Source organism: Ranitomeya variabilis, chromosome 5, assembly GCF_051348905.1.
Source record: "Ranitomeya variabilis isolate aRanVar5 chromosome 5, aRanVar5.hap1, whole genome shotgun sequence".
NCBI lineage: Eukaryota > Metazoa > Chordata > Amphibia > Anura > Dendrobatidae > Ranitomeya > Ranitomeya variabilis.
Window position 1 is genome coordinate 312,115,304 of NC_135236.1, and position 25,693 is coordinate 312,140,996.

The 25,693-nt window shown below is 44.4% G+C and overlaps 1 protein-coding gene across 1 annotated transcript in view; it reads left to right on the plus strand.

Annotated features, from left to right (window-relative positions):
• DHTKD1 (dehydrogenase E1 and transketolase domain containing 1) overlaps positions 1-25,693 on the plus strand; it is an 80,452-nt gene that overhangs the window by 34,745 nt on the left and 20,014 nt on the right. Inside the window, exons 5-12 of the mRNA XM_077264583.1 lie at positions 2,101-2,370; positions 9,139-9,310; positions 9,698-9,896; positions 13,397-13,709; positions 13,814-13,898; positions 14,001-14,140; positions 14,553-14,703; positions 16,114-16,220. Of these exons, the coding sequence (XP_077120698.1) occupies positions 2,101-2,370; positions 9,139-9,310; positions 9,698-9,896; positions 13,397-13,709; positions 13,814-13,898; positions 14,001-14,140; positions 14,553-14,703; positions 16,114-16,220 (1,437 nt within the window). The remainder of the gene's footprint in view (positions 1-2,100; positions 2,371-9,138; positions 9,311-9,697; positions 9,897-13,396; positions 13,710-13,813; positions 13,899-14,000; positions 14,141-14,552; positions 14,704-16,113; positions 16,221-25,693) is intronic.

Sequence of the window (25,693 nt, forward strand, 5' to 3'; positions counted from 1 at the left end):
GAGCGACGAGAGGCGAGTATGTGATTTTATTTTTTTTTTTTATCGCAGCAACAGCATATGGGGCAAATATTTCTATGGAGCATCTTATGGGGCCATGTGCAGCATTATATGGGGCAAATATCTCTATGGAGCATCTTATGGGGCCATAATCAGCATTTGTGCAGCATTATATGGGGCAAATGTCTCTATGAAGCATTTTATGGGGTCATAATCAACATTCGTGCAGCATTATATGGGGCATATTTTAATATGGAGCTTCTTATGGGGCCCATCATAAACTGTATGGAGCATTGTATGGGGCGTATTTTGTATGGAGCATTATATGGGGCCCATCATCAACTGTATGGAGCATTATATGGGGCTCCTGATTCAATATGGATATTCAAAAACACTTAACCTACTGATGTCTCAATTAATTTTACTTTTATTGGTACCTATTTTTATTTTTGACATATACCGGTAGCTGCTGCATTTCCCACCCTAGGCTTATACTCGAATCATTAAGTTTTCCCAGTTTTTTTTGTGGCAAAATTAGGGGTCTTGTCTTATACTCGGGTCGGCTTATACTCAAGTATATACGGTGTATATAATAAAAAAATATATATTTATTTAAACATTCCAAAAATTACTGTGAAGCACCGGAAGGGTTAATAAACTTCTTGAATGTGCTTTTGCGCACCTTGAGGGGTGCAGTTTTTAGAATGGTGTCACTTTGGGTATTTTCTATCATATAGACCCCTCAAAGTGACTTCAAAAGTGATGTTGTCTCTAAAAAAAACCAAAACAAAAAACGGTGTTGTAAAAATGAGAAATCGCTGGTCAGCTTTTAACCCTTAATAACTTCCTAACAAAAAAAAAAATTGTTGCAAAATTGTGCTGATGTAAAGTAGACATGTGGGAAATGTTATTTATTAAGTATTTTGTGTGACAAATCTCTCTGATTTAAGGGTATAAAAATTAAAAGTTTGAAAATTGCTAAATTTAAAAAATTTCCACCATATTTCTATTTTTTTCATAAATAAATGCAAGTAATATCGAAGAAATTTTACCACTAACATGAAGTACAATATGTCACGAGAAAACCATGTCAGAACGAAAGGGATCCGTTAAAACATTCCAGAGTTATAACCTCATAAAGGGACAGTGGCCAGAATTGTAAAACTTGGCCCTGTCATTAACGTGCAAACCACCCTTGGGGGTAAAGGGGTTGTTTAAATTCTCCACTCCTTTTCAGTTGCTATATTCCCTCTTATAAAATAACTTCTACTCTCCTCCGCTGTCTGCACCACTACAGCGATGACCGCACTGGCTCTCCTAATGCTTACTGGCATTGGCTTGGCTGCAGGGCTTGAGTGACATAACAATCAGTGGCCACTTCACGCTCTCTTCCTTCGGACGTAACTGACATTTGGTGGAACTCGGAGAGTAGCAGCCCACATTACTTCCAGATTAGTTTCATCTGAAGGAGGTGAGAGCAAAGTGGCCAGTGATTGGGTGCAGGGCTCCGAGACAGCAGGTGCCGTCATCTCTGAAATGGCACCGAAGGTGAATGTAAGCTGCTATTTTATAAGGAGAAATATAGCTATAGAGAAAGGTCGTCTGTAGTGGACAACTGTCACCAATCAGATATTGATGGCCTATTCCAAGAATAGTTCGTCAATAAAAAAACATTAGTGTGTAACCATTAAGTAAAAAGATGCCCTCTGGCAGAAATACAAAATAATTGAATAACCAGTGTCGCGTCATTGATGTTCCCTGATAGACTGTGGCCAGCTTGCAGTTGGTATACATGCTGTGATGTCTGAAGCCTATGTAAACATATCAGCGGGGGAGGATTAGAGACCCAGTGCTGGAACAGAGTATTAATAATTTCATTATTCTAGCAGCGTTATTGCGTGTGGTAAGATTTTTAATTAACTTGAGCTACCCATTTACTACTGGTGCAAAGCAAAAATGGTGGAGTGAAGCCGCTTCCATCTCTCATATTCATTGATTTGATTGGTTGCTATGGACAACTCTTTGTCCTTTCCTTTGCAACAGTTTTGATACGTATCCCTGTTATTTCTTTCCACATTATATTTTGTTACCTTCTATTTCTAGTTGATGTTTCGTAAAATGCGAGGCTTAAGCGAGTTCCCTGAAAACTCTCCAGCAATAGGTGATGTCCTTTCCCATTTGACTTCATCTGTCGATTTGGATTTTGGATCCGATAAGGCTCTTCATGTCACAATGTTGCCCAATCCTTCTCACTTGGAAGCAATTAACCCAGTTGCTGTCGGCAAAGCTCGTGCAAGGCAACAGTCTTTGTCAGATGGGGACTATTCTTCAGATGGATCTGCACAACCTGGTGACAAAGTTGTGTGTCTTCAGGTAAATAGTTGCATTTAAAATGTATTTGTTTGACTCCTAAATCTAGAAAACCTATGATAAAAATAAAATAAGCAAATACCCTGTAGTAAATAAATAAATAAATTAAGAGTAATGGTACAAGTACATAACATAGGCCATCCCACCTCGACAAGATCTACACAATTGAGACTGTCCTATCTCTAGTATTAAAGCTCTGTGTCAGCAAGCCTCAAAATAGATAGGGCAGGGCAGGACCCAGACCTGACTGTTCAGACACCTGCCCCTGGAAAGCTATATAGACAAAATGCCCAGCTCATAAAGGGGGAGCTACACCCCGGTTTGTAAGAAAAACTAAAGCAACACCGAAGAAATGAGCATGTACACACCTTGTTTATACGTGCAGTGCATAGTTGCACGTTCACCCTGTTTCTTTGGTATTTATTCACAAAACTGCAAAATACCCATATAACGGAGTGTTTCTGATTAACATGTTAGGCTTCTTTCACTCTAGCGTCGGGCTCGGCCCGTCGCGGTGCGTCGGGCCGACGTTCCCGACGCTAGCGTTGTCTCCGCCGCACAACGGGGGCAGCGGATGCATTTTTCCAGCGCATCCGCTGCCCCATTGTGAGGTGCGGGGAGGTGGGGGCGGAGTTCCGGCCGCGCATGCGCGGTCGGAAAAAGCGGACCGTCGTGAGCAAAAAACGTTACATGTAGCGTTTTTTGCTCCCGACGGTCCGCCACTGCACGACGCATCGTCGCACGACGGGTGCGACGTGTGGCAATGCGTCGCTTAATGTTAATCAATGGCGAAAAAACGCATCCTGCAAACACTTTTGCAGGATGCGTTTTTTCGGCAAAACGACGCATTGTGACGGAATGCAGTTAACGCTAGTGTGAAAGTAGCCTTACTTGATATAACTACATTATGCAATAATCATGTCGATTCCTTTTTTGCATAAATTATTTTGTAAAGTAATTTTTTTTGTTAATTACTCTTAGGATAAGTAACCGGTTCAGTTTATTTTTGTAGTATAAAGCACAAATTAGGATTAAATGGTTGTTCCTGTAACCCATGAAATGGGCTTTGCATGGTTTCTTCTTGAATGGAGTTGAACCGCGCATACTCGACCTTCACTCTTTACTCTGCAATTTCCAGCAGTCCCATAGGCAATAAGGCTACATTCCCACAATAAGCTTTTGATGCTGCAGAATTTCTACACCTATTATTTAAACTAGGTTACTAGGGTTTTTCACTACATTTTTGTGAGCGTTTTTTAACTTAGTGAGGAAAATAAGTGTTTGATACACTGCTGATTTTGCGCTTCAACTGTGAGAGACTGAATCTTTAAAAAAAATGCAGAAAATCACATTGTATGATTTTTGCATAATTTGCATTTTATTGCATGAAATAAGTATTTGATACTGTAGAAAAACAGAACTTAATATTTGGTACAGAAGCCTTTGCAATTACAAAGGGTAAGGCTTTTCCTGTAGTTCTTGACCCAGTTTGCACATACTGCAGTAGGGATTTTGACCCATATCTCCATACAGATCTACTTCAGATCTTTTCAGGTTTAGGGACTGTGGGCCGTGCAACATTGAATTTCAATTTTCCATTGGGTTCAGGTCTGGAGACTGGCTGGGCCACTCCAGGACCTTGAAATGCTTCTTACGGAGCCACTCCTTAGTTGGCCTGGCTGTGTGTTTCGGGTCATTGTCATGTTGTAAGACCCAGCCACGACCCATCTTCAATGCTCTTACTGAGGGAAGGAGGTTGTTGGCCAAAATTTTACAATACATGTGTGCCCTGCAGGATTTTAATCCATGACAACGTAGTGTGTTACTAACTGTAATGTTTGAGACTGTGGTCACAGTTCTCTTCAGGTCATTGAGCAAGCCCTTCAAGTCTGGTTCTGGGCTGATTCCTGAACTTTCTCAAAATCATCCTTACCCCATGAGGCGAGATCTTGCATGGGACCCCAGACGAAGATTGACTATCATTTTGTGTTTCTTCCATTTCCTATTAATTGAGCCAACAGTTGTTGCCTCCTCACCAAGCTGCTTGCCTATTGTCCTGTAGCCCATCCCAGCCTTGTGCAGGTCTATAATTTTGTCCTTGGTGTACTTGGACAGCTCTTTTGTCTTGGCCATGGTGGAGAGGTTGGAGCATGCCCAATTGAGTGTGTGGACAGGTGTCTTTTATTCAGGTAACCAGTTCAAACGTGCTATTAATACAGGTAATGAATGCATAGTAGGAGGGCTTCTTAAAGTAAATCTAACAGGTTTGTGAGAGTCAGAATTCTTGCTGGTTGGTAGGTGATCAAATACTTATTTCATGCAATAAAATGCAACTCAATTATGTGAAAATCAGACAATGTGATTTTCTTGTTTTTATTTTTAGATTTAGTTCAAGTGTACCTACGATAAAAACTACAGACCTCTCCATTCTTTGTAGGTGGGAAAACTTGCAAACTCGTCAGTGTATCAAAATATTTATTTTCCCCACTGTACATCTTTATCACATTTTTGACGCTGCAGTCTGTCTTTTTGGTATGTCATGCTTTAAATAAAGCTGCTATGTTTTTGATACTTTAAAAAAAACTCTACTACTACACTTAGGTGCGGATTACATGCATTTTTAATGTGTATCTGGGACGGAAATGCACTAAAGACACCTACACTTTTTGCTGTGGATTTTCCACATCTATGTTTATGGGGAAAATCCGCACAGAAAACTCAGTGTTCCCGCAAGAGAAATTGACATGCTGCGGATTAGAAAAACGCTGCAGGTGAGTTTGAACAGCGTTTAAAAAGAAGCACAGTGAGCATGAGATTTCTATAAATCCCATATACTTTGCTAGAACTGCATTTTTGACTCATCATGGGAACATAGTCTAAATGTAGTGGAGATCCAGTTTGCAATCCTGAACTGCATTCAGGTAGGGCCTCTGCAGAGCCCAGTTCCTGGGTTCCAGAACCCCATTCTAGCTATGACTCCCAGTTGTGGGATCAGCAAGACATATCCTATCCCTTGAATAGGGGATAGCTTACTGTTTTGGGAATAATAACACTTCAGTCCTGCTAGTACCAGTATGTCCACAAGTCTACTCCTGTGCTTCTCAAACTGTGATTCTGTCTTCACCAGTAATGTGCCCCCTAGTTGTTAACACAGCAGAGGAGGCAATTTTTACAATAGTGGTTATGAGCTGCACAGGTTTTTGTTTTTTTTGTTTGGTTTTTTTTTTTTATTATTCACATTTATGTTAATTGAGCAGTATTTGTAATTTTGGCATGGACTTTCACAATAGATGGTGAGGACCAGGCACCACCCTGGTCTAACTTGCGAGACACCAATAGAAAATGTTTGAAAACCCCTGGTCTAATGAAAAGCTATAGTCAATATTACAAATATATATGTCCTCCAAGGTAGTTGGGTCCTTCTAGGAACTTTAACTGTTATATAGCAATAACCATGCTGTCATACAAAAAAATTATGATCCCTAATGCCTCTCCAGGAAAGGGGCATTCACCCCCTTCTCTCACAGTATATGTAGAAGGAGAGAGAGCTTACAATCTAAATCTTCTTTTGGTAATAGAACCACATTGAACATATGGTGTAGTTACGAATCCTAATTAAAATGCAGGGAGCTCCAGCTTAAACTTCTTTGAAAAAGAGGACCTCTGAAGTGCCAAGCAGCACATCTGTTGTGGTGAACAGTCAGTAAGACTAAGGCTTGTAGATTCAAAAGGCAGAGAAGTGGGAAATTTTAACACCTTTGGAAGTAACTCACAGGAAACTGGACATCTGCAACTAGTTCAATTCCAATAGGAAGTTTTAATGTTGGGGTTTGTATAGATCCAATATTGATGTGACATACAGTACAGACCAAAAGTTTGGACACACCTTCTCATTTAAAGATTTTTCTGTATTTTAATTGCTATGAAAATTGTACATTCACACTGAAGGCATCAAAACTATGAATTAACACATGTGGAATTATATACTTAACAAAAAAGTGTGAAACAACTGAAAATATGTCTTATATTCTAAGTTCTTCAAAGTAGCCACCTTTTGCTTTGATGACTGCTTTGCACACTCTTGGCATTCTCTTGATGAGCTTCAAGAGGTAGTCACCGGGAATGGTTTTCATTTCACAGGTGTGCCCTGTCAGGTTTAATAAGTGGGATTTCTTCCCTTATAAATGGGGTTGGGACCATCAGTTGTGTTGTGCAGAAGTCTGGTGGATACACAGCTGATAGTCCTACTGAATAGACTGTTAGAATTTGTATTATGGCAAGAAAAAAGCAGCTAAGTAAAGAAAAATGAGTGGCCATCATTACTTTAAGAAATGAAGGTCAGTCAGTCCGTAAAATTGTGAAAACTTTGAAAGTGTCCCCAAGTGCAGTGGCAAAAACCATCAAGCGCTACAAAGAAACTAGCTCACATGAGAACCGCCCCAGGAAAGGAAGACCAAGAGTCACCTCTGCTTCTGAGGATAAGTTTATCCGAGTCACCAGCCTCAGAAATCGCAGGTTAACAGCAGCTCAGATTAGAGACCAGGTCAATGCCACACAGAGTTCTAGCAGCAGACACCTCTCTACAACAACTGCTAAGAGCAGACTTTGTGCAGCAGGCCTTCATGGTAAAATAGCTGCTAGGAAACCACTGCTAAGGATAGGCAACAAGCAGAAGAGACTTGGTTGGGCTAAAGAACACAAGGATTGGACATTAGACCAGTGGAAATCTGTGCTTTGGTCTGATGAGTCCAAATTTGAGATCTTTGGTTCCAACCACCGTGTCTTTGTGCGACGCAGACAAGGTGAACGGATAGACTCTACATGCCTGGATCCCACCGTGAAGCATGGAGGAGGAGGTGTGATGGTGTGGGGGTGCTTTGCTGGTGACACTGTTGGGGATTTATTTAACATTGAAGGCATACTGAACCAGCATGGCTACCACAGCATCTTGCCGCGCTTTGTTATTCCATCTGGTTTGCGTTTAGTTGGACCATCATTTATTTTTCAACAGGACAATGACCCCAAACACACCTCCAGGCTGTGTAAGGGCTATTTGACCAAGAAGGAGAGTGATGGGGTGCTACGCCAGATGACCTGGCCTCCACAGTCACCAGACCTGAACCCAATCGAGATGGTTTGGGGTGAGCTGGACCGCAGAGTGAAGGCAAAAGGGCCAACAAGTGCTAAGCATCTCTGGGAACTCTTTCAAGATTGTTGGAAGACCATTCCCGGTGACTACCTCTTGAAGCTCATCAAGAGAATGCCAAGAGTGTGCAAAGCAGTCATCAAAGCAAAAGGTGGCTACTTTGAAGAACCTAGAATATAAGACATAATTTCAGTTGTTTCACACTTTTTTGTTACGTATATAATTCCACATGTGTTAATTCATAGTTTTGATGCCTACAGTGTGAATGTACAATTTTCATAGTCATAAAAATACGAAAAATCTTTAAATGAGAAGGTGTGTCCAAACTTTTGGTCTTTACTGTACATTTTCAACTTCAGGACTACTAGAGGAAGAATATGCACATTTTTTCATCACTATGAGGCATGCCTATAAGCCCCAAATCAATAGTCGCCAAATTGATGACAACATCCTTGCCTTGATTCCTATTAAAGGTAAAATCCTGATAAAAAATGTAATGGGAATACCAAATGCCCGTGATCGCCAGGAGTGAAGATATTGTGAATGTTGGGAACATCATAATTTTCTGAAACTGAAGTCACATCCCATGACCAGCCCTGTTATGAGTTGTCTAGGGAAGATGTATAGGTGTAACTTAGGTCCTGTTAAAAAAACAAACAAACACTGGATATAGTTCACTGGATAAAATATAGAATGTAATAGATCTGTTCTTTTTGTTCTGTAAGCCACAATCCTGAAAGCCATACACTACCTGAAACCAGGTGTATATCGGCCTATGAATGATTGGTGGTAGCTAATAATCTATCTTGGATTTTAGTGGAGTTAGCAGTGACCGTACTGGGGTATATATATATTCCATGCTTTGGAATTGGAGGTGTATACACTATATGCTCACTGTTAGTTCTTCAGTAACCGGCCTTCGTGGAAACAGCCCTTCGTGGAAACCGCCCGTCGGTCAATTGTATAATTGTCCTGACAATAGGGGGGCAGCAGAGTTCTGTTCATGACAAAAAACGAACAGCTGGCTGTAATATTTGACACATGCTTAGATAAGAAAACGCTCACACAAAAAGCTCTTGAAATGTTCTTTTTCCAGTACCTGTAGTTAAAGGGGTTATCTGGGACATTTTTTTTCCAATGCGGCTAAGTTCTTATTGGCAGGTAGTTGCTAAGTACCTGCCTATGTTGCCTTGCAATGATATCTCCTGGTCCAGGGCGGTCACCTACCAGTGCTGCCAATGTATCTCCTGCTTTTTGTGACATCGTGTTGACCGAGCAGTTCCTTCTTTTCTGCTCTATTGACAGGGTAACACTGCCTACATCATGTTCAATGACAGCCAGCACAGCTGTCATCACTAATTTCACTAATTTGTCAGTGACGCCTCGTAGGTAGAGCAGAATGGAAGAGAAAGGCACTGCTCTGCCGCCATGACGTCGTGAGGAGGGAGAGTCGCTGGCAGAAGCAGTTGTGCTGCGAGCGATTATCACAGGGCAGCTCAGGCAGGTAGTTGGCAACTGCCTGTTAATAACAGCACATTTCTATCTTTATGATATGTTATACATTTTTCTTCAGTGTTTGTTTGTATAGTGGATACACTCTGTCTATTCATTTTCTTCTTCTTTAGGTTCATGGTGATGCTTCTTTTTCTGGTCAGGGCATTGTACCTGAAACGTTTACACTTTCAAACCTTCCTCATTACCGAATAGGAGGAAGCATTCATTTAATTGTTAACAATCAATTAGGATATACCACTCCTTCGGACCGTGGTAGATCATCATTGTATTGCAGTGATGTTGGTAAGTGTCCAACCCTTTAAGATACTGTAAAATGTATTGATTTTGCCTTTTTTTTTTTTTTTTTTAAACCTTTCTAAATAAAAATGTTGAATGGACGTTAGTGAGATTTGCTGGTCCATGTCAGTGGACTGATTCAACCTTTGCTTCTGATGTTATTGAATATGGCTGTCAAATTCACTGACACCACCCCACGTGACTCCGCAAAGTTTATTCAGCACCCAAATCTTGCAACAAAGAGGTCCATGCACAATGTCAGTAAAACCATATTTTACCAGGACATGAAGAAAGCATATGTATTCTGTATGCTTCCAGAGTCCTTTCTCAGAGCATGGTTACGGAATATGGTTTACAGTAATAATTATTATTTCCTGATTTCTTGGAATGTAGGTAAAATTGTTGGTTGTGCAGTAATTCATGTGAATGGAGATTGTCCAGAAGAAGTTGTGCGAGCAACACGATTAGCAGTGGAATATCAAAGACTTTTTAGAAAGGACGTGATTGTGGATTTATTGTGCTATCGGCAGTGGGGTCACAATGAGCTCGATGAGCCCTTCTTTACTAATCCTGGAATGTACAAAATTATCCGGTGAGTTCACTTTTTATTATATTTGCCATACCAATCTAGACAAATGGTAAGGGTCTGTGTCTAGACAGCTGTATGCAGGTGTAAACCTGTCACAGGAACACTCTTGAGCCTTTGGTATATTTAGTTGAATCTATAGTGATAAAAATTGTAGGGATTAATTGTGTTACTAAAAACTGTCCCCAATTTGTTAAAAAAAGACAAAACAGGTCCAGCGCTGAGTCTCTGCTGCTGCTGCTCTCTGTGCATGTTATTGTCTGCAGCTCTAAAGTGACATCGACAGCACTGCAGCCAATCAAGGGGATCAGCAGCTCTGCCCAAGAAGTCAGCGCGAGCTGCTACTGTGCTATCGATGTGGCGTCCGCTCTACATACAATAACAGACACTGGGAGCATTCTCAGCGAGGCTGAGCAAGTAGTGTTTAATTTTTAAACAAAAAGCCTGAAGAAGCTGAAAAACTACTTTAGTATATACTTTGCATATGGGCGTAGGTGTCTGTCCACCCTGGAGTCCTCTTATGGCACATGCCGATTGTGTTACAAAGCCGCTATTAGTCTAACAGTGGGATCTAGAGCCAATTAATTGCCACTGTTCGTCTCTGATAGCAAAACTTCAATTTACGGTACGTTGTTGCAGCGTGATGGTTGGACACCAGCCAGGGGTCTGATAAAGGCTTCCATCGCTGCCATATGGGTTCTCTGTAAAGCATGGCTGAGCTCTATAGGAGATAGAGATTTATGATATACACTGCAATACTAAGGCATTGCAGTATATAGTATATCAAACGATCACTGTTTCAAGTTCTACAGGGAGACCAAAAAAATAAATGTTTTTAAAAATATAAAAAATATATTTTTATAAAATGATAACTTAAAGTGCCTCTCTATTTCACTTAAAAAAATTATGCTAGATCTATCAAAATATAAAATGATCAATTATCCCAAATGGTAAATGCAGTGGGGAAAATAAGTATTTCATTTTGCAAGTTTTCCCACATACAAATAATGGAGAGGTCTGTAGTATTTATCGTAGGTACACTTCAACTGTGAGAGTCAGAATCTTAAAAAAAAAAAAAAAAACATAAAATCACATTGTATGATTTTTACATAATTAGTTTGCATTTTATTGCAGGAAATAAGTATTTAATACAATAGAAAAACAGAACTTAGTATTTGGCACAGAAACCTTTGCTTCCAATTACAGAGGTCAGACGTTTTCTCTAGTTCTTGACTAAGTTTGCACACACTGCAGCAGGGATTTTAGCCCACTAAGTGTCCCTACGATAAAACAGACCTCTGCATTCTTTGTAGGTGGGAAAAGTTGTAAAATAAACAGTTATCACTTATTTTGCCCACTGTACCTAAAGTGCTAAAAAACTTGAGCATTTTGTATTTTTGGTCAATATCCGCTTAGCATGCAAAAAACAATCCCTCACACAGCTCCATTTATGGTAAAAGGAAACAAACATTATGGGTCTTGGACAGTATCTAATTTTATTTATTTTTTTAATACAAAACTTCTGAAATTTTTTTAAACCATTTAAAGCACCACAGTTTTTTTTTCATTGCACCGCAGGAGTGAGGCTTTAAATGTAATTCCCCTGTCTTATAATTAACTGTCACCGCCTTCATCCTTTTCCAGTGTCGCTCCCGTCGGTCTCCAGTGAAAGTGACCTGCCGGCAGCTCCAGTGTTTCATGGAGCGCGCCAGAAATCACTTTTCAGTACAAGTCTATGAGGGCCTCTTTCTGACTCTTATAGAGTTGCATTGAGGTCTTGGGACGTAACTTCTGACTTTTGGACAGTCAGAAATTATGGGCACATGATGACGCTGTGGGACTGGAGCGGTGTCCGTAAAAGGTGAAGCTGCCTGAAGGGGAGTATATGTACGGGGGCATGGGGCTTACATTTAAAGTGCCACTCCAGCCCTGAAAATAAAAACACTGGAGTGGTGCTTTAAAAAAAAAATCTGTTCATCTTTGATTTCGCTGTAATCGTACTTATCTGGAAAATCAAGTTTCCAGGTAATTTTTACCACACAATAAATCCTATAACAATAAAAAAATTAATAAAACGATGGTGGAATTCCATTTTCATTTATTTCAACATTTCATCCCAATCTTCAGTAAACTTTATGGTAAGATGAATGATGCCATTCAAAAATACAATTTATCCCACAAAAAACAAGCCCTCAAATGGCTTTAGAGGTCTTAGGGTATGTGCACACGCTGCGGATTTTGCTGCGGATCCGCAGCTGTTTCCCATGCATTTACAGTACCATGTAAAGCTATGGGAAATGAAATCCACAGTGCACATGCTGCGGAAAAAAACGCGCGGAAACGCAGCGGTTTATTTTCCGCAGCATGTCAATTCTTTGTGCGGATGCCGCTACGGGTTTGTACCTGCTCCAATAGAAATCTGCAGGTGAAAACCCGCAGAGGAAACCGCAAAAGAAACCGCGATAAATCCGCAGTAAAAACCACAGCGGTTTTTCACTGCAGATTTTGCAAATCCGCTGCGGAAAATTCCGCAATGGAATCCGCAGCATGTGCACATGGCCTTAGGGTATGTGCACACGATGCAGAATTGGTGCAGATCTGCAGCAGATTTTTCTGCAGTAGAAACGCTGCAGAACTGCACTGTGATTTACAGTACAATGTAAATCAATGTGAAAAAAAAAAAGCTGTGCAGAAAAATCTGCGCAGAAACGCTGCAGATTTCAAAGAAGTGCATGTCACTACTTATGTGCAGTTCTGCAGCGTTTCTGCACCCCTCCATTATAGAAATAAAATCTGCACAAAAAACGCACTAAAAACGCATAAAAAACGCACCTGCGGATTCTGCCAGGAGATGCAGATTTAGTGCAGAAAATTCTGCACCACATTTCCTACATGTGCACATAGCCTAAGAGTTCAATGCAGGGCCGGACTGACCATCTGGCAAATGCTAGAAGGGCCTGTCTTGTTGTGGGCCTCCTTATCTGATATGTTGCTAACAGAATCGGTGTTCTCAAGACACCCATACTGTTAAGAGTTGTGACGGAGGTATCATAAGAAATATTGGTCTTGTAGTAAATCCTGTTTTCCTCCATGCAGGGTAATATTAGTAACATTTCCCATCGGGTGCTTGAAGATGGGGATAGTATGAACCTGTGTGATGGCAGGGCTGAATTTCAGTCCCAGTCCGTACCTGGTTCAATGTTTTTTTATATATATATATATATATATATATATATATATATATATATATATATATATATATATATATATATATATATATATATATATATATATATATATATATATATATATATATATCTATATATATATCTATATATATATATCTATATATATCTATATCCATATACATTGAACCAGGTACGGACTGGGACTGAAGTTCAGCCCTGCCATGATATAGATAGATAGAGATATATATATATGTATGTGTGTGTGTGTGTGTGTTCACTATGTCATGTACATTGCAGTTACAGTATTTTTTTTTGCAGGTCGCGAAAAAGTATCCCAGATGTATACGCTGAGAATTTAGTGTCTGTTGGACTGTTAACTACAGAAGAAGTTGGAGATATAAAGACAACTTACTACACCAAATTAAGTGACCATCTCAACAACATGACTTTATACACACCGCCACCAACTAACCTTCAGGCTAATTGGAGCGAGATGGTTGAACCAAGTGATCGGATAACAACATGGGACACCGGCGTTCCTGCTAATTTACTCCAATTTATCGGGGCCAAATCTGTAGAAGTTCCTGAGGAAATTCAGATGCACAGCCATCTTCTAAAGATGCATGCACAGGTTGGGTCTAAAGACCGTTCCCTCATTTATACATTTGTGGGATCCAACCTATTTATCAGTTTTAGTAAATGAGTGAATGTAATTTTATATATATTTATATTTAGTCTAGAATACAGAAGCTCCAGGAAGGTACAAAGTTAGATTGGGCTACTGCTGAAGCTTTGGCTTTTGGCTCTTTGCTTTGTCAAGGTAACGTATCAATTCAAACTAATACTTTTCATAACGAAACCTTTTTCATAATGCGTATGTGAATTTTTGATGGACATATGACTCTTTTCTTTCCATTTAAAGGGTTTCATGTTCGACTAAGTGGACAAGATGTAGGACGAGGAACCTTTAGTCAAAGACATGCCATGGTGGTTTGTCAAGAGACTAATGACACTTATATTCCGCTGAACAATATAACATCGGACCAAAAAGACTTTTTGGAGGTCTGTTTCCCTAAAACCATGAATAATGCACTAGTATATTGCATATTGTATTCACATTGGCATCATGACTTTTATTTCTTACTATTATAACATAAACCTTGGCAGTTCCATTCTGTAATAGATCCAGAAAAATCCAATTGTAAAAAAAATCCCATTATAATGGATCAAGTTTCAGCTTTATTTTGAGAAAAGACTAAACATTTCCAGCAATTGGAGAGCAACAAAAACCTGCTAGTGCTGATTCCAACATGTAAATCATTTTGTCGTTTACTTCATCCAGGAATTGCTTTTGATCATACAATTGCTGCTCACTAGCAACGCTCTATTTTAACCAGAAAAGGCTGCATGCTATAATTCCACAGGGCCATTTTTTATTTACTATAGCTATATTTGTTTTTCCCTCTAACTACAGGTAAGCAATAGTGCGTTATCGGAGGAAGCTGTCCTTGGATTCGAATACGGCATGAGTATTGAAAGTCCCAAGTTGCTGCCAATTTGGGAGGCACAGTTTGGAGATTTTTTCAATGGAGCACAGATAATATTTGACACCTTCATTTCTGGAGGTAGGATAGTATTAAATACCTTTTAAAGTAAAAAAGACTGCATTTGAGAATAAACCCATCAAAGTGACTACATAAATTAAGTTATGTTATGTAATGTTTTTTTCTTACCCTAAATCAGATGTATTGCTGTTTCTTTTTAAAAAGTTTAATGCTGGTACCAAAGTAAATTGAAAACTGAATGTAATAACTTTTCATTGTCTTTAGTCACTGTATTTTACCAGGTTGTTTTGTATGCAATGAATGCCTCATCAACAGTGATGAGCGAAGGTGCTTGGATATCATCTTATCCGAGTGCGCTGAGGTATTATCAGAATATCTTGGGTGTGCTCATATATTATGTTTGAGTCTCTGCGGCTGCATGGTTTGTGGCTATTAGACAACCTGAACACATTTGGGGATTGCTTGTTTGTTACACAATCCCCACATGTGTTGAGGCTGTCTAACAGCTGCAAATCCTGCGCCACAGAGACTCGACCATAATATGCGATGATATATTAATGGGGAATTTTGTGCTTGTTACCTGTCGGTAGATCACATGTGTACAGGTCTGTGAGCAGCACCTCTCCCCGTCCATTTCTTATCAGAATAGCTTTGGTGATAATTAATGGTCAGTAGACAGAAACTAGGGATTACCAAACATAACGCTTTTTTGGCAAATGTGTTATGAAATTGCTATTCAAAGCACCAGTCCAGTGTACTTTTTAGTTCAGCGCTGGAGTGGTGCTACTAAACTACGGTAAGTTCCCTGACCTTAGCCATATAGTTACCAGCCACCATCTTCAGCTCTACCCTTATTGTGACCGCAACTATTGAGTGAGCCGAGGTCAGAAGGTAACTGTCACAAGCTCTGTATAAGTTTATAAGAGCCTTGTTCTGGCCTCCATCTGGCTCTCATAGACTTGCATTGAGTTCTGACTTTAGGATCACTGCAGCAAACACTGCAATAACATAAAACTGTACAATTACAACATATTTTATTTGTCAAACACTTTGTGCGGTCATAGTTAAATAGAAATATATCACTTCAAACTCCAAAAAGAATTTTAATTTTGAAATTGTAAAATGCCAAACATGCAATTTATCACAAATCTCTTCTCTTTAATACTATATTAGACGGCTAGTCAGATTTTCAATCACTGAATTAGTCATTGTAAAAATAAGACAAAGCACAGCAATGCAAATTGTCCGTTTCCAATGGAAGGATAGAAAATTCTGATTTCATATCTGTCTCCTGCGGCGATCTGTCATCTCATTGTCCTTCTTTGGACCAGAACTGATGTAAGTATACTTTAGCATCTACCCCCTTGTACTCCTACAGGATTTTATGGAAATATATTTGTGACTGTGGCCAGATTCTACAAAATGTATCAGTTTCATACTACATGGCTACATTTCTTTTTGCCCAAATAGGTGAGGCAAAGTGGCTTTTACAGAGTGGAATTGTGATCCTTCTGCCACACGGTTATGATGGTGCTGGTCCAGAACATTCTTCCTGCCGCATTGAACGCTTTTTACAGGTAGTCCCAAATATAAAAAGACAGATTTATTATTCTGCTATGTAACACCGACTTCCAAAGCAAATAAAAGATTAGCCACTCATACTGGTTGTCCACTTGATAAATAAGAGAGATAAGAGTTGGTATTTCTGTAAATGCACTTACGGTATATCATTGCTTTTCGTTAGCCATCTCCAGCCCCACTCGTTCCTGTGCTCAACATAGGAGAAACCTTTTCAGTGCCAGCACCTTACCAATGTTGTGTGTAAGGGGGAGGGCTGGCTGCAGTTAGCCCCTTTCCTTGGCTATTGATTGGCCTTGACAGAGGAAGGAGCTGGCTTAGCTAATAGAATAAACAGCCATTCAGATAATAGGAGAAAATTAATGGTACAATTTGTAATGCAATTTCTCCTGATTACGCCAGTACTCTATATGTGGTTGAAAACTACTTTTGAGCCACAACGCAAAGTTCAGAAGGGAAGAAGCATCATGTTGGTGTTCAGATTTTGCTAGAATAGTTTGAGGGTGCCTTGTCACATTGGCAAAGCCCTTGTGGGGCCAGAATAGCAGAACCCTTTATAAGTGACCCCATTTTACAAGCTACACCCCCAACTAATTCATCTAGGGGTACAGTGAGGATGTTGACCCCATAGTGCCTAGCATAATTTTCTACCATTGGGATTTGAAAAGAGAATAATTAAAGGGAACCTGTCACCACGTTTTTGGAAGATGGGATAAAAATAGCGTTAAATAGGGGCAGAGGTGGGCGTTACATTAGTGTGTGTGTTATGCGTTTATTACCCACCTAAGTTGCCGAAATAACTTTGCAAAGTCTCCGTTTTCGCCTGTCAATCAGGCTGGTCAGGTCACATGGGCGTGGTGTCTTCACCCAGATTTGGCGTAGTTTTCCGTTGGTGGCGTAGTGGTGTGCGCATGCCCAAAGTCCGGAATCCTCTTCCAGGGGATTTAAAATAGCGCGGTGTTCGTTATTGCATTGGTGATCGGTGGGCGCGGCCATCTTCCTTTGGCCGCGCGTGCGCAGAAGCGGCGCTCTGCTGGCCGCGGCTTCAGGAAAATGGCCGCGGGATGCCGCGCGTGCGCAGATGGATATCGCGGCGGCCATTTTCCTGAAGCCGCGGCCAGCAGAGCGCCGCTTCTGCGCACGCGCGGCCAAAGGAAGATGGCCGCGCCCACCGATCACCAATGCAATAACGAACACCGCGCTATTTTAAATCCCCTGGAAGAGGATTCCGGACTTTGGGCATGCGCACACCACTACGCCACCAACGGAAAACTACGCCAAATCTGGGGGAAGACAACGCCCATGCGACCTGACCAGCCTGATTGACAGGCGAAAACGGAGACTTTGCAAAGTTATTTCGGCAACTTAGGTGGGTAATAAACGCATAACACACACACTAATGTAACGCCCACCTCTGCCCCTATTTAACGCTATTTTTATCCCATCTTCCAAAAACGTGGTGACAGGTTCCCTTTAAATATTCTCCATCGCCACATTGGGGGACACAGGACCGTGGGTGTATGCTGCTGCCACTAGGAGGCTGACAGTAAGTAAATACAAAAAGGGTTAGCTCCTCCTCTGCAGTATACACCGGCCACTGGCTCCGGCTAATTCCAGTTGTTGCTGTACGTAGGAGGCACACTGCGTCTGTTTTTTCCAGACGTTATTTTTATTTTTAACTTTGTGCAAGAGGATGAAAGGGACGACGGACCCTTTTAAGGGGGCCGATCTCCCCCAAAACATCAACAGGCGAGCACGGCGAGTTTACTCCCCGTACCCTTTCCTGCGACGTGGGATGTTCGGCCCTGGACTAGCCCTGTGAAATCCTAGGGGAGCGAACCCTTAGGATACACAGAGGCCACCTTCTTATGAGCACAATCCGGCCGCCCTCCCTCAGCACCACCACTGAAGAACAGCGGTGCTGCAAGGACCCAGTCCCTCTCCACCTCCTCATCAAGAGGGCGGCGGATCGAGGTTGACTGCACTTCCCCTCATACCTCGCCTAAAGAGGACCTTAAGCGGTGAGTCTAGCAAGGGTGGGGGGGCTCCCGAGCGCACCGCGGGCTCGGCCGCATCTTGTGGCCGGGCACCGCTAATTTAGTCCCCGGCTTCGGACTCAGCTAGGCCGCGTTCCGCCCACAGTGCGCGTCACACGCGACGGCCCGCCCACCGGTTCAGCGCTTCTCGCACACTGCGAGAAGCGCCCCACAATCTCTCGGCGGCCATCTTGGACAACGAGGAGCCTCAACGCCACCTTCTCCTCCCGGTCTCAGTGCGGCATCTGGACACAGGACCTGGGTAGGTGCGCTGCTTGCTGACACAGGGCCTCATACTCCTGCACAGTGCTCCACTTTACTAGCTGCACAGGTGCCCCACAGCCCTGCACGGAGGTTAACAGACAGCATGTCTCTGCCTAAACACAAAAAGTCCGCAAAAACACAGTGTTCTTCACTTCTTGCACCTCCTGTCAGGCTGCGCTACCAAGCGGGTGTACTGCTCCGCTCTGTAATGCTTGTGACCCTAAATGCGCTCCGGAGCCCCCCGCCACAAACGAGTCCGTGGTGGCCAGTCCGCCTGAGTGGGCTTTATCACTTTCGCAATCTATGGCTTCTTTGACTAAAGCTATCGAGTCCCTCCAGGATCCAACCAGGAGCAGGACCACTAATCCGCCTATTCAGGAAGCTTCCCCTACGACTGTGGAATCCTCAGCCTGCAGGGGCCGTTCTCATTCTAAGCACAGGCGGCCAACTAGGAAGCACGTCCGTAGCTTCTGTAGATCCTGAGTCTGATGGGCCTCTAGATCTGGAGTCGCCAGGTTATCAGAGCACTATAGATGGTCTCATTGAGGCCGTCAACCAGTCCCTTCAGGTTGATGAGGAACCGGCGACCTCCAGTACGGATAATTCGGTGTCTTTCAAAAGGACCAAACGTACTCACAGGGTGTTTGCCAATCACCCGGAGTTCCAGGACATAGTCCAGCGACATAGGGAGCGTCCAGACAAACGCTTTCAGGGTCAGAGATCTCTGGAGTCCAAATATCCTTTTTCTCCTGATCTCCGCAAACAATGGACAGAATCCCCTCCTGTGGATCCTCCTGCCTCATGTTTGTCCTCTAAAACTATCCGATCCGTGCCGGACGGATCTTCTATCAAAGATCCCACAGGCCGCCTAGTTGACAGTCTCGCCTGTTCAGTTTTCTCCTACGCCTCATTGGGGGACACAGATCGTGGGTGTTATGCTGCTTGCCACTAGGAGGACACTAAGTGATACAAAGAAAGTTAGCTCCTCCCCTGCAGTATACACCCTCCTGCTGGCCCTCAGCTAACCAGTTCTTGCTTAGTGTCTGTAGGAGGCACTTGGGTCTGTTTTCAGACCCCAACTTTCTTATTTTTATTTTAATTTTAATTTTTCTGTAAATTTTTATTTTTTATTCAACGGAGTGAAGGGGGCGACGGATCCTTTTTTATGGGACCCGCTCTCCCCCGAACCAGCAACAGGCGAGCACGGCGAGTATACCTCCCCGTCTCTCTCCTGCGACGTTGGAGCACGCCAATTTTTACTGGGGCGACGGGTTTCCATCTTTGGTCCCGATCTCCCTTCCCCCTGCAAGACGGCGAGCACATAGAGCCTGGCTCTAATGTTCCTCTCCGGGGGCCCGACATACAAGGCCCACATCACATGGCGTTGCATACTTGCGGCAGAGCCCACCTCTCCACCTACCTAACAAGGGGATGATGGATTGAGAGAAGAGGATGGAGCGCGCAGGTACAGGGGGACCTGCATTACAGGACTGTGAGTATATCAGGAGTTCCCCTCCTGCGCTCCAGATCGCTTTGCGGCCGCGCCGCTGCACACCGCCGGGCAGGCCGGAAATTTAGTCCCCGGTTTTCAGCCGGAGTAGGCCGCAGTGGCCTCTATGGGGCAGGCGCCGGCGGTACTTGCGGCATAGCCCCTGGAGAGAGGCGCCGGCAGTCGGGAAACTGCGGCGGTTAGCGTCGCTCCGTTGCGGCCGCCGCGCATCGCCAGGCAGGCCAAAAATTTAGTCCCCGGCTTCTCAGCTGGAGTAGGCCGCAGTGGGCAGATCCCTCCCACGGCCGTAACCCCGCCCCCTATATCGGCGCTTCTCGTCTGGGACGAGAGGCGCCCTGCAGATCTCGGGGGCCATTCTTCCTCACGCTGACTGTGTGGAAGATGCGGTCCTGGGGGTGCCACTGGCCGGTACACCAGCGGCAATCATTCGGCGCGCGGCCCGCCGACGCGCTCCACCGGCAGGCTCCAAAAATTTAGTCCCCGGCTTTTGCAGCCGGACTAGGCCGCAGTTGAAATCCCTTTTCAGGGGCGAAGGTGCCTTCATGGTCCCGATGGGCTGAACTTCGTGGATATACAGAAGCCCCCCTCCATGGTCCGGGCAGCCCCCACTATCCCACCACGGTGAAAGCGGATGGCGCAAGGAGGCGGACGGTTCCTCTCCACCTCCCTAACAAGGGGATGATGGATTGAGGTTTATCTCTCTATCCCTGCACCGTCCACGCTGCAATACCTGACATCCGCGGCGGCTCCATGCCGGGACGCGCACCGTTGGTAAGTGGATCCTGCCAGTAATGGGCTTCTGCAGCGGGATATTGACAGGCAGTCTCAGGCTTCCCTGTGGCCACCTCCCTGAGGTAACGCTCCAGCCGGCTAAATAATTTAGCTCCCGGCTTCGGCCGATGTGTGGTCCGCACACCAGAAGCGCACTGTGTCGCCTCAAGGCGGCTTAGCATTTTTTCCTGGCGCTTAGCTCCTGACGCGGAAGCGCTCAATTTTCTCGAGCAACGGGTGACCACCCCTTACTTCTACACTGACGCCGGCTGCAGAAATTTACGCCCCGGCTGGGGTCTAGTCATGGAAGTTTCGAGGCTCCGCCCACGTCGTGCCTGTGGCTGCGCCCCCTGAATTGGCGCTTCTCGCTCGCTGCGAGATTTTACCTAAACCCGCATGACACGACCAGTACTCTCTGGTCTTAAAGGCACGTGACCAGTATTCCCTGGTCTTTAAGGCACGTGACCAGTATTCCCTGGTCTAAAGGCACGTGACCAGTATTCCCTGGTCTTAAAGGCACGTGACCAGTATTCCCTGGTCTTAAGGGTACGTGACCAGTATCCCCTGGTCTTAAAGGCACGTGACTAGTATTCCCTGGTCTTAAAGGCGCGTGACCAGTATTCCCTGGTCTTAAAGGCGCGTGACCAGAATTCCCGGGTTTTAAAGACACGGGACCAGTAAGTATCCCCGGGTCTTAAACGCACACGTCCAGCATTCCCTGGTCTTAAAGGCACACGACCAGTATTCCCTGGTCTTAAAGGCACACGACCAGCATTCTCTGGTCTTAAAGCCACACGACCAGTAACCCCTGGTCTTAAAGGCACACGACCAGTATTCCCTGGTCTTCAAGGCACACGACCAGTATTCCCTGGTCTTCAAGGCACACGACCAGTATTCCCTGGTCTTCAAGGCACACGACCATTATTCCCTGGTCTTAAAGGCACACGACCAGTATTCCCTGGTCTTAAAGGCACACGACCAGTATTCCCTGGTCTTAAAGGCACACGACCAGTATTCCCTGGTCTTAAAGGCACACGACCAGTATTCCCTGGTCTTGAGGGCACCATGACCAAACCGAAACTGGTCATAAATGAGGAGCCCTCTGCCGCTGATCCCAGTTTATCCCAGTGTAACTAGTTCCTCAGCCTAAACTCCCTCGTAGAGCTTTTGCCATCCAGGATTCACTGGACAGAAGCCTCTACGTGGGACGCTATGCCTGGTCTGATTTTTAAGGGCGACAGGCACTTTAAAGGGCGCCGGTCTACCCACACCATCAACAGATGGGCACACGAAGGTCCAGGCCTAACGCCAGACAACCTGTCCTGTCCACCCGGAGACCTGAACTCTGTGGATGTACAGAGGCACCCTTTTTTCGGGCGTCTGAGCACCCCCCTCTGCATCACCACTATTTAACAGAAGATGCAAGTAGGCGAATGTTCCCTCTCCACTTCCTTGTTAAGAGGATGGTGGATCGAGGCTCCTAATTTTTAACTCTGCAATGACCTGCTGGAAGCAGCGGCGCATTCTGCCACTCGGCAGATTAACCGGGTACAATCTCCTGTGGTTTACCTACCAGTATTCCTGCCCGATATGTCCTCAATTAAAAATGCCACGATCTGTCAAATAGCACATCTGGTTTGTTCCGTTTGGCAGCTACGGGTCCAGCCCTTTAACCTCCCTATCCGCCGCATGGATTGCTAGAGCAACGGTCTCCTGCTTGGAGTCCTTAACTATTGTGATTCACACCAGTATCCCTTTCCTGAAGACAGTTCAACTGGTCAATCATATTTTTGAGCGGGAGTCTAACGAAGAATCGTACGTTCCCGCAGCCCCGACCAACAGTGAAAGGGTTGTCCAGGACAGTCTAGATCTAAGGGATCTTGGTTCCTAAAAGGGGGAACGAGAAGTAGGACCGATCCCGGACCTCAAACTTCTAACAATCTTTTCACAAGGTTCTTTTTCTTCTTCGAATGGAGTCTCATCCGCTCAGCCATTACTTCAACAAAAAAGGTGCAGTTTCTGGCATCCATCGACATTCGGGATGTCTAACCTCTTCAAAAATTCCTTTGCTTTTCCATTTGTGAACAGCTTTTAAGTCACGACCTTGTTCTTTGGCCTTGCTACCCCATCCAGGGTGTTCGCAAGGGTCATGGCGGCTGTCATCTTGCACCTAGAGGCGTGGTCGTCCTACCCTGTTTGGCCGACTGTTTACCCACCCTTGCAGGACTACGCTAAGTCGTCTATATCACTTGCGATACCCTCTCACCTGGGCTGGTGGCTAGACCATTTCCAGCCCAGCAGATATCCTTTTTGAGGATGATCCAGTATTCTTCCAGAAGGGTGGTAAATCTCCCCCCAGACAAGGTCATGGTTTTTCAACAGGGAGCTCGCGCTCTTGCTCACTCATCCCCTCATTTCATTCGATTTGCTGGGAGGGTTCCAAAAAAAAAAAATAAAAAAAAAATAAATAAATAAAATAAATAAATAAATAAAACGGAGACAACAATGGAAGCAGTTTCCTTCGCTCCGTTAGTTTTCGGCAAGTCAAGCAGCCTTTCAGACGATAGTCTCTGAGCTCCTTCTTCATCCGGAGTTTTTTCTCCCGGTTCCATGGTTACTAGTAACTTCCAATGCCAGTTCTCTTCTCCCGATCATTGCTCTGGAGATCTCAAGGGTAGTCCTATAGTAGGTCCTCTCCTTATGGCGGGTCAACCCATCCGAATTCAATTGGACAACGCCACGGCTGTGTCATACGTCAATCATCTAGCGAGTACCCACGTTCAAGCACCATGGCCAAAGTAACTCACATGGGCCGAGATCTATCACTCGGTGATCTTGGCAGTACATATCCCAGGAGTAGACCTCTGGGCTGCGAACATATTTAGCCATCAGGGTTTCACCTCAAGTGAGCGGGAACTTCACCGGAAGTATTCCATCAGACCCGCCTTCACTGGAGCTCTACAGTTGTGGTTCGGATGGCGTCCTGACTGATCGCCTGTGTACTGGAGTTTGTTGTTCGGCCTCGAGATCCAGGAGCCTTCGCACTGCATGCTCCGGTTGTTCCGTGGTACCAGTTTTCACTTCCGACAGCTTTTCGGAAGCAGAAAGGGCCCCAGTGATCCTCGGAAATCCGCATTGACCACGTCAGTTCGCTTGCAGTTCGTCTTTCTGCAACAAAACTGCAAGTAGGGACCACCTCGCAGGATGTTTTCACATGTAGTTCTTCCCTATTGCATACCGTTAGATCATTGGGATCTATTCTATTAGGGAAGGTTGCCCCCTTTTTCTCGGCGGTATCCTCATCCTGACGAGTCTTCGGTCCTAACGGGTCTTTTCAGACTCTTTTCTCTTATTTCCTTCAAGGCAAGGTTGTCCTCAAGCCTTCCCTGTCCCTAGTTACCAAGGTGGTATTGTATTACTACTGTCATGAGGGCATAGTTCTTCCCTCATCTTTTTTGGCACCACTCCACAAGATGGAATGAGGTCCCCATATTCTGGACAAAGCTAGTGCTCTGAGTAGGTATGTCTTGAGGACGGCGTCCTTCCGAAGGTTGGACACTGTATCTTGGGTTTCCTAACGGTAAGAGGAAGGCTTCCTGACTTTTACAGGAAGGGTTTGGCCGTTTCCTCCGGCCATTTAGCCTGGTGTATTCTTTCACCATCCAGGAGTCCTCCCGTATTAGAAGACAGCCTATATCCCTGTCTATCAGGCGTCAACAAGACACGCCTGCAAGCTTGCGGATTCGTCCAGTCCGCATGCATTCTTGAAGCATTATAATTCCCAGACTTCCACAGATGTGACTCTGGGCAGGCGGACTCTGCAGGCCGCGGTGGCGCACTTGTAAGTAGCAGTTACACAGAGCCTGATCTGACGTTGTCCCCACCCAGGGACTGCTTTGGTACGTCCCACGGTCTGTGTCCCCCAATGAGGCGTAGGAGAAAAGGAGATTTTTGTTTACTTACCGTAAAATCTTTTTCTCCGAGCCAATCATTGGGGGACACAGCTCCCACCCTGGTATTGGCTTATGCTTGTTTTTACAATCCGATATGCTATACTCTCATATATAATATGACATGCTGTAAGCTAATATGTTGTTACTGATCTCCTACTGCTTTTTGCACCGAACTGGTTAGCTGAGGGCCAGCAGGAGGGTGTATACTGCAGGGGAGGAGCTAACTTTCTTTGTATCACTTAGTGTCCTCCTAGTGGCAAGCAGCATAACACCCACGGTCTGTGTCCCCCAATGATTGGCTCGGAGAAAAAGATTTTACGGTAAGTAAACAAAAATCTCCTTTTTGAGGCTTCAGGCTCGGCACTCTTTCCCTCCTTCGCTGCTACCTGGGTAGTCAAAGCCGTGACTTGTTGAGCAGACTCTCTGCATAAGGCCTTACAGAACAGTGACCTCCCTTCTGACATAGTGGAGCTAGCAAATCAAATTTCCTTGGCTGGCTATTACTTAGTAAACGCTTCCCTGGACGCGGCGAACTGCTCTGCACTTACGGCTTCAAACGCTGTGGCGATTAGGAGAGCGCTATGCCTGAGGAACTGGCGAGCGGACTCCGCATCTAAAAAGTCCCTCACGTCTCTACCATGTCTCAGTGGTCGTCTATTTGGTGACAAGCTGGACAAGCTGATTTCAGACGCTACAGGGGGAAAAAGTACATCCCTCCCCCAGCAGAGATTCAGACAACCGTTCCGACGACAGCTTCAGGCTTGTTTTTCGGCCCTTTCGTGGGACTTACGCATGGCATTCCTCAGCCAGTTCCCCTGGTTCAGGGCGCCGCGCTGACTGAGACAAAAGCCCTCAGGCTTCATACCGGCCCAACCATTCCTGGAGGGGCCGCTCCGCACAGTCTAGGTCCAGGGGATCCAGACCCCAACCATCTTCTT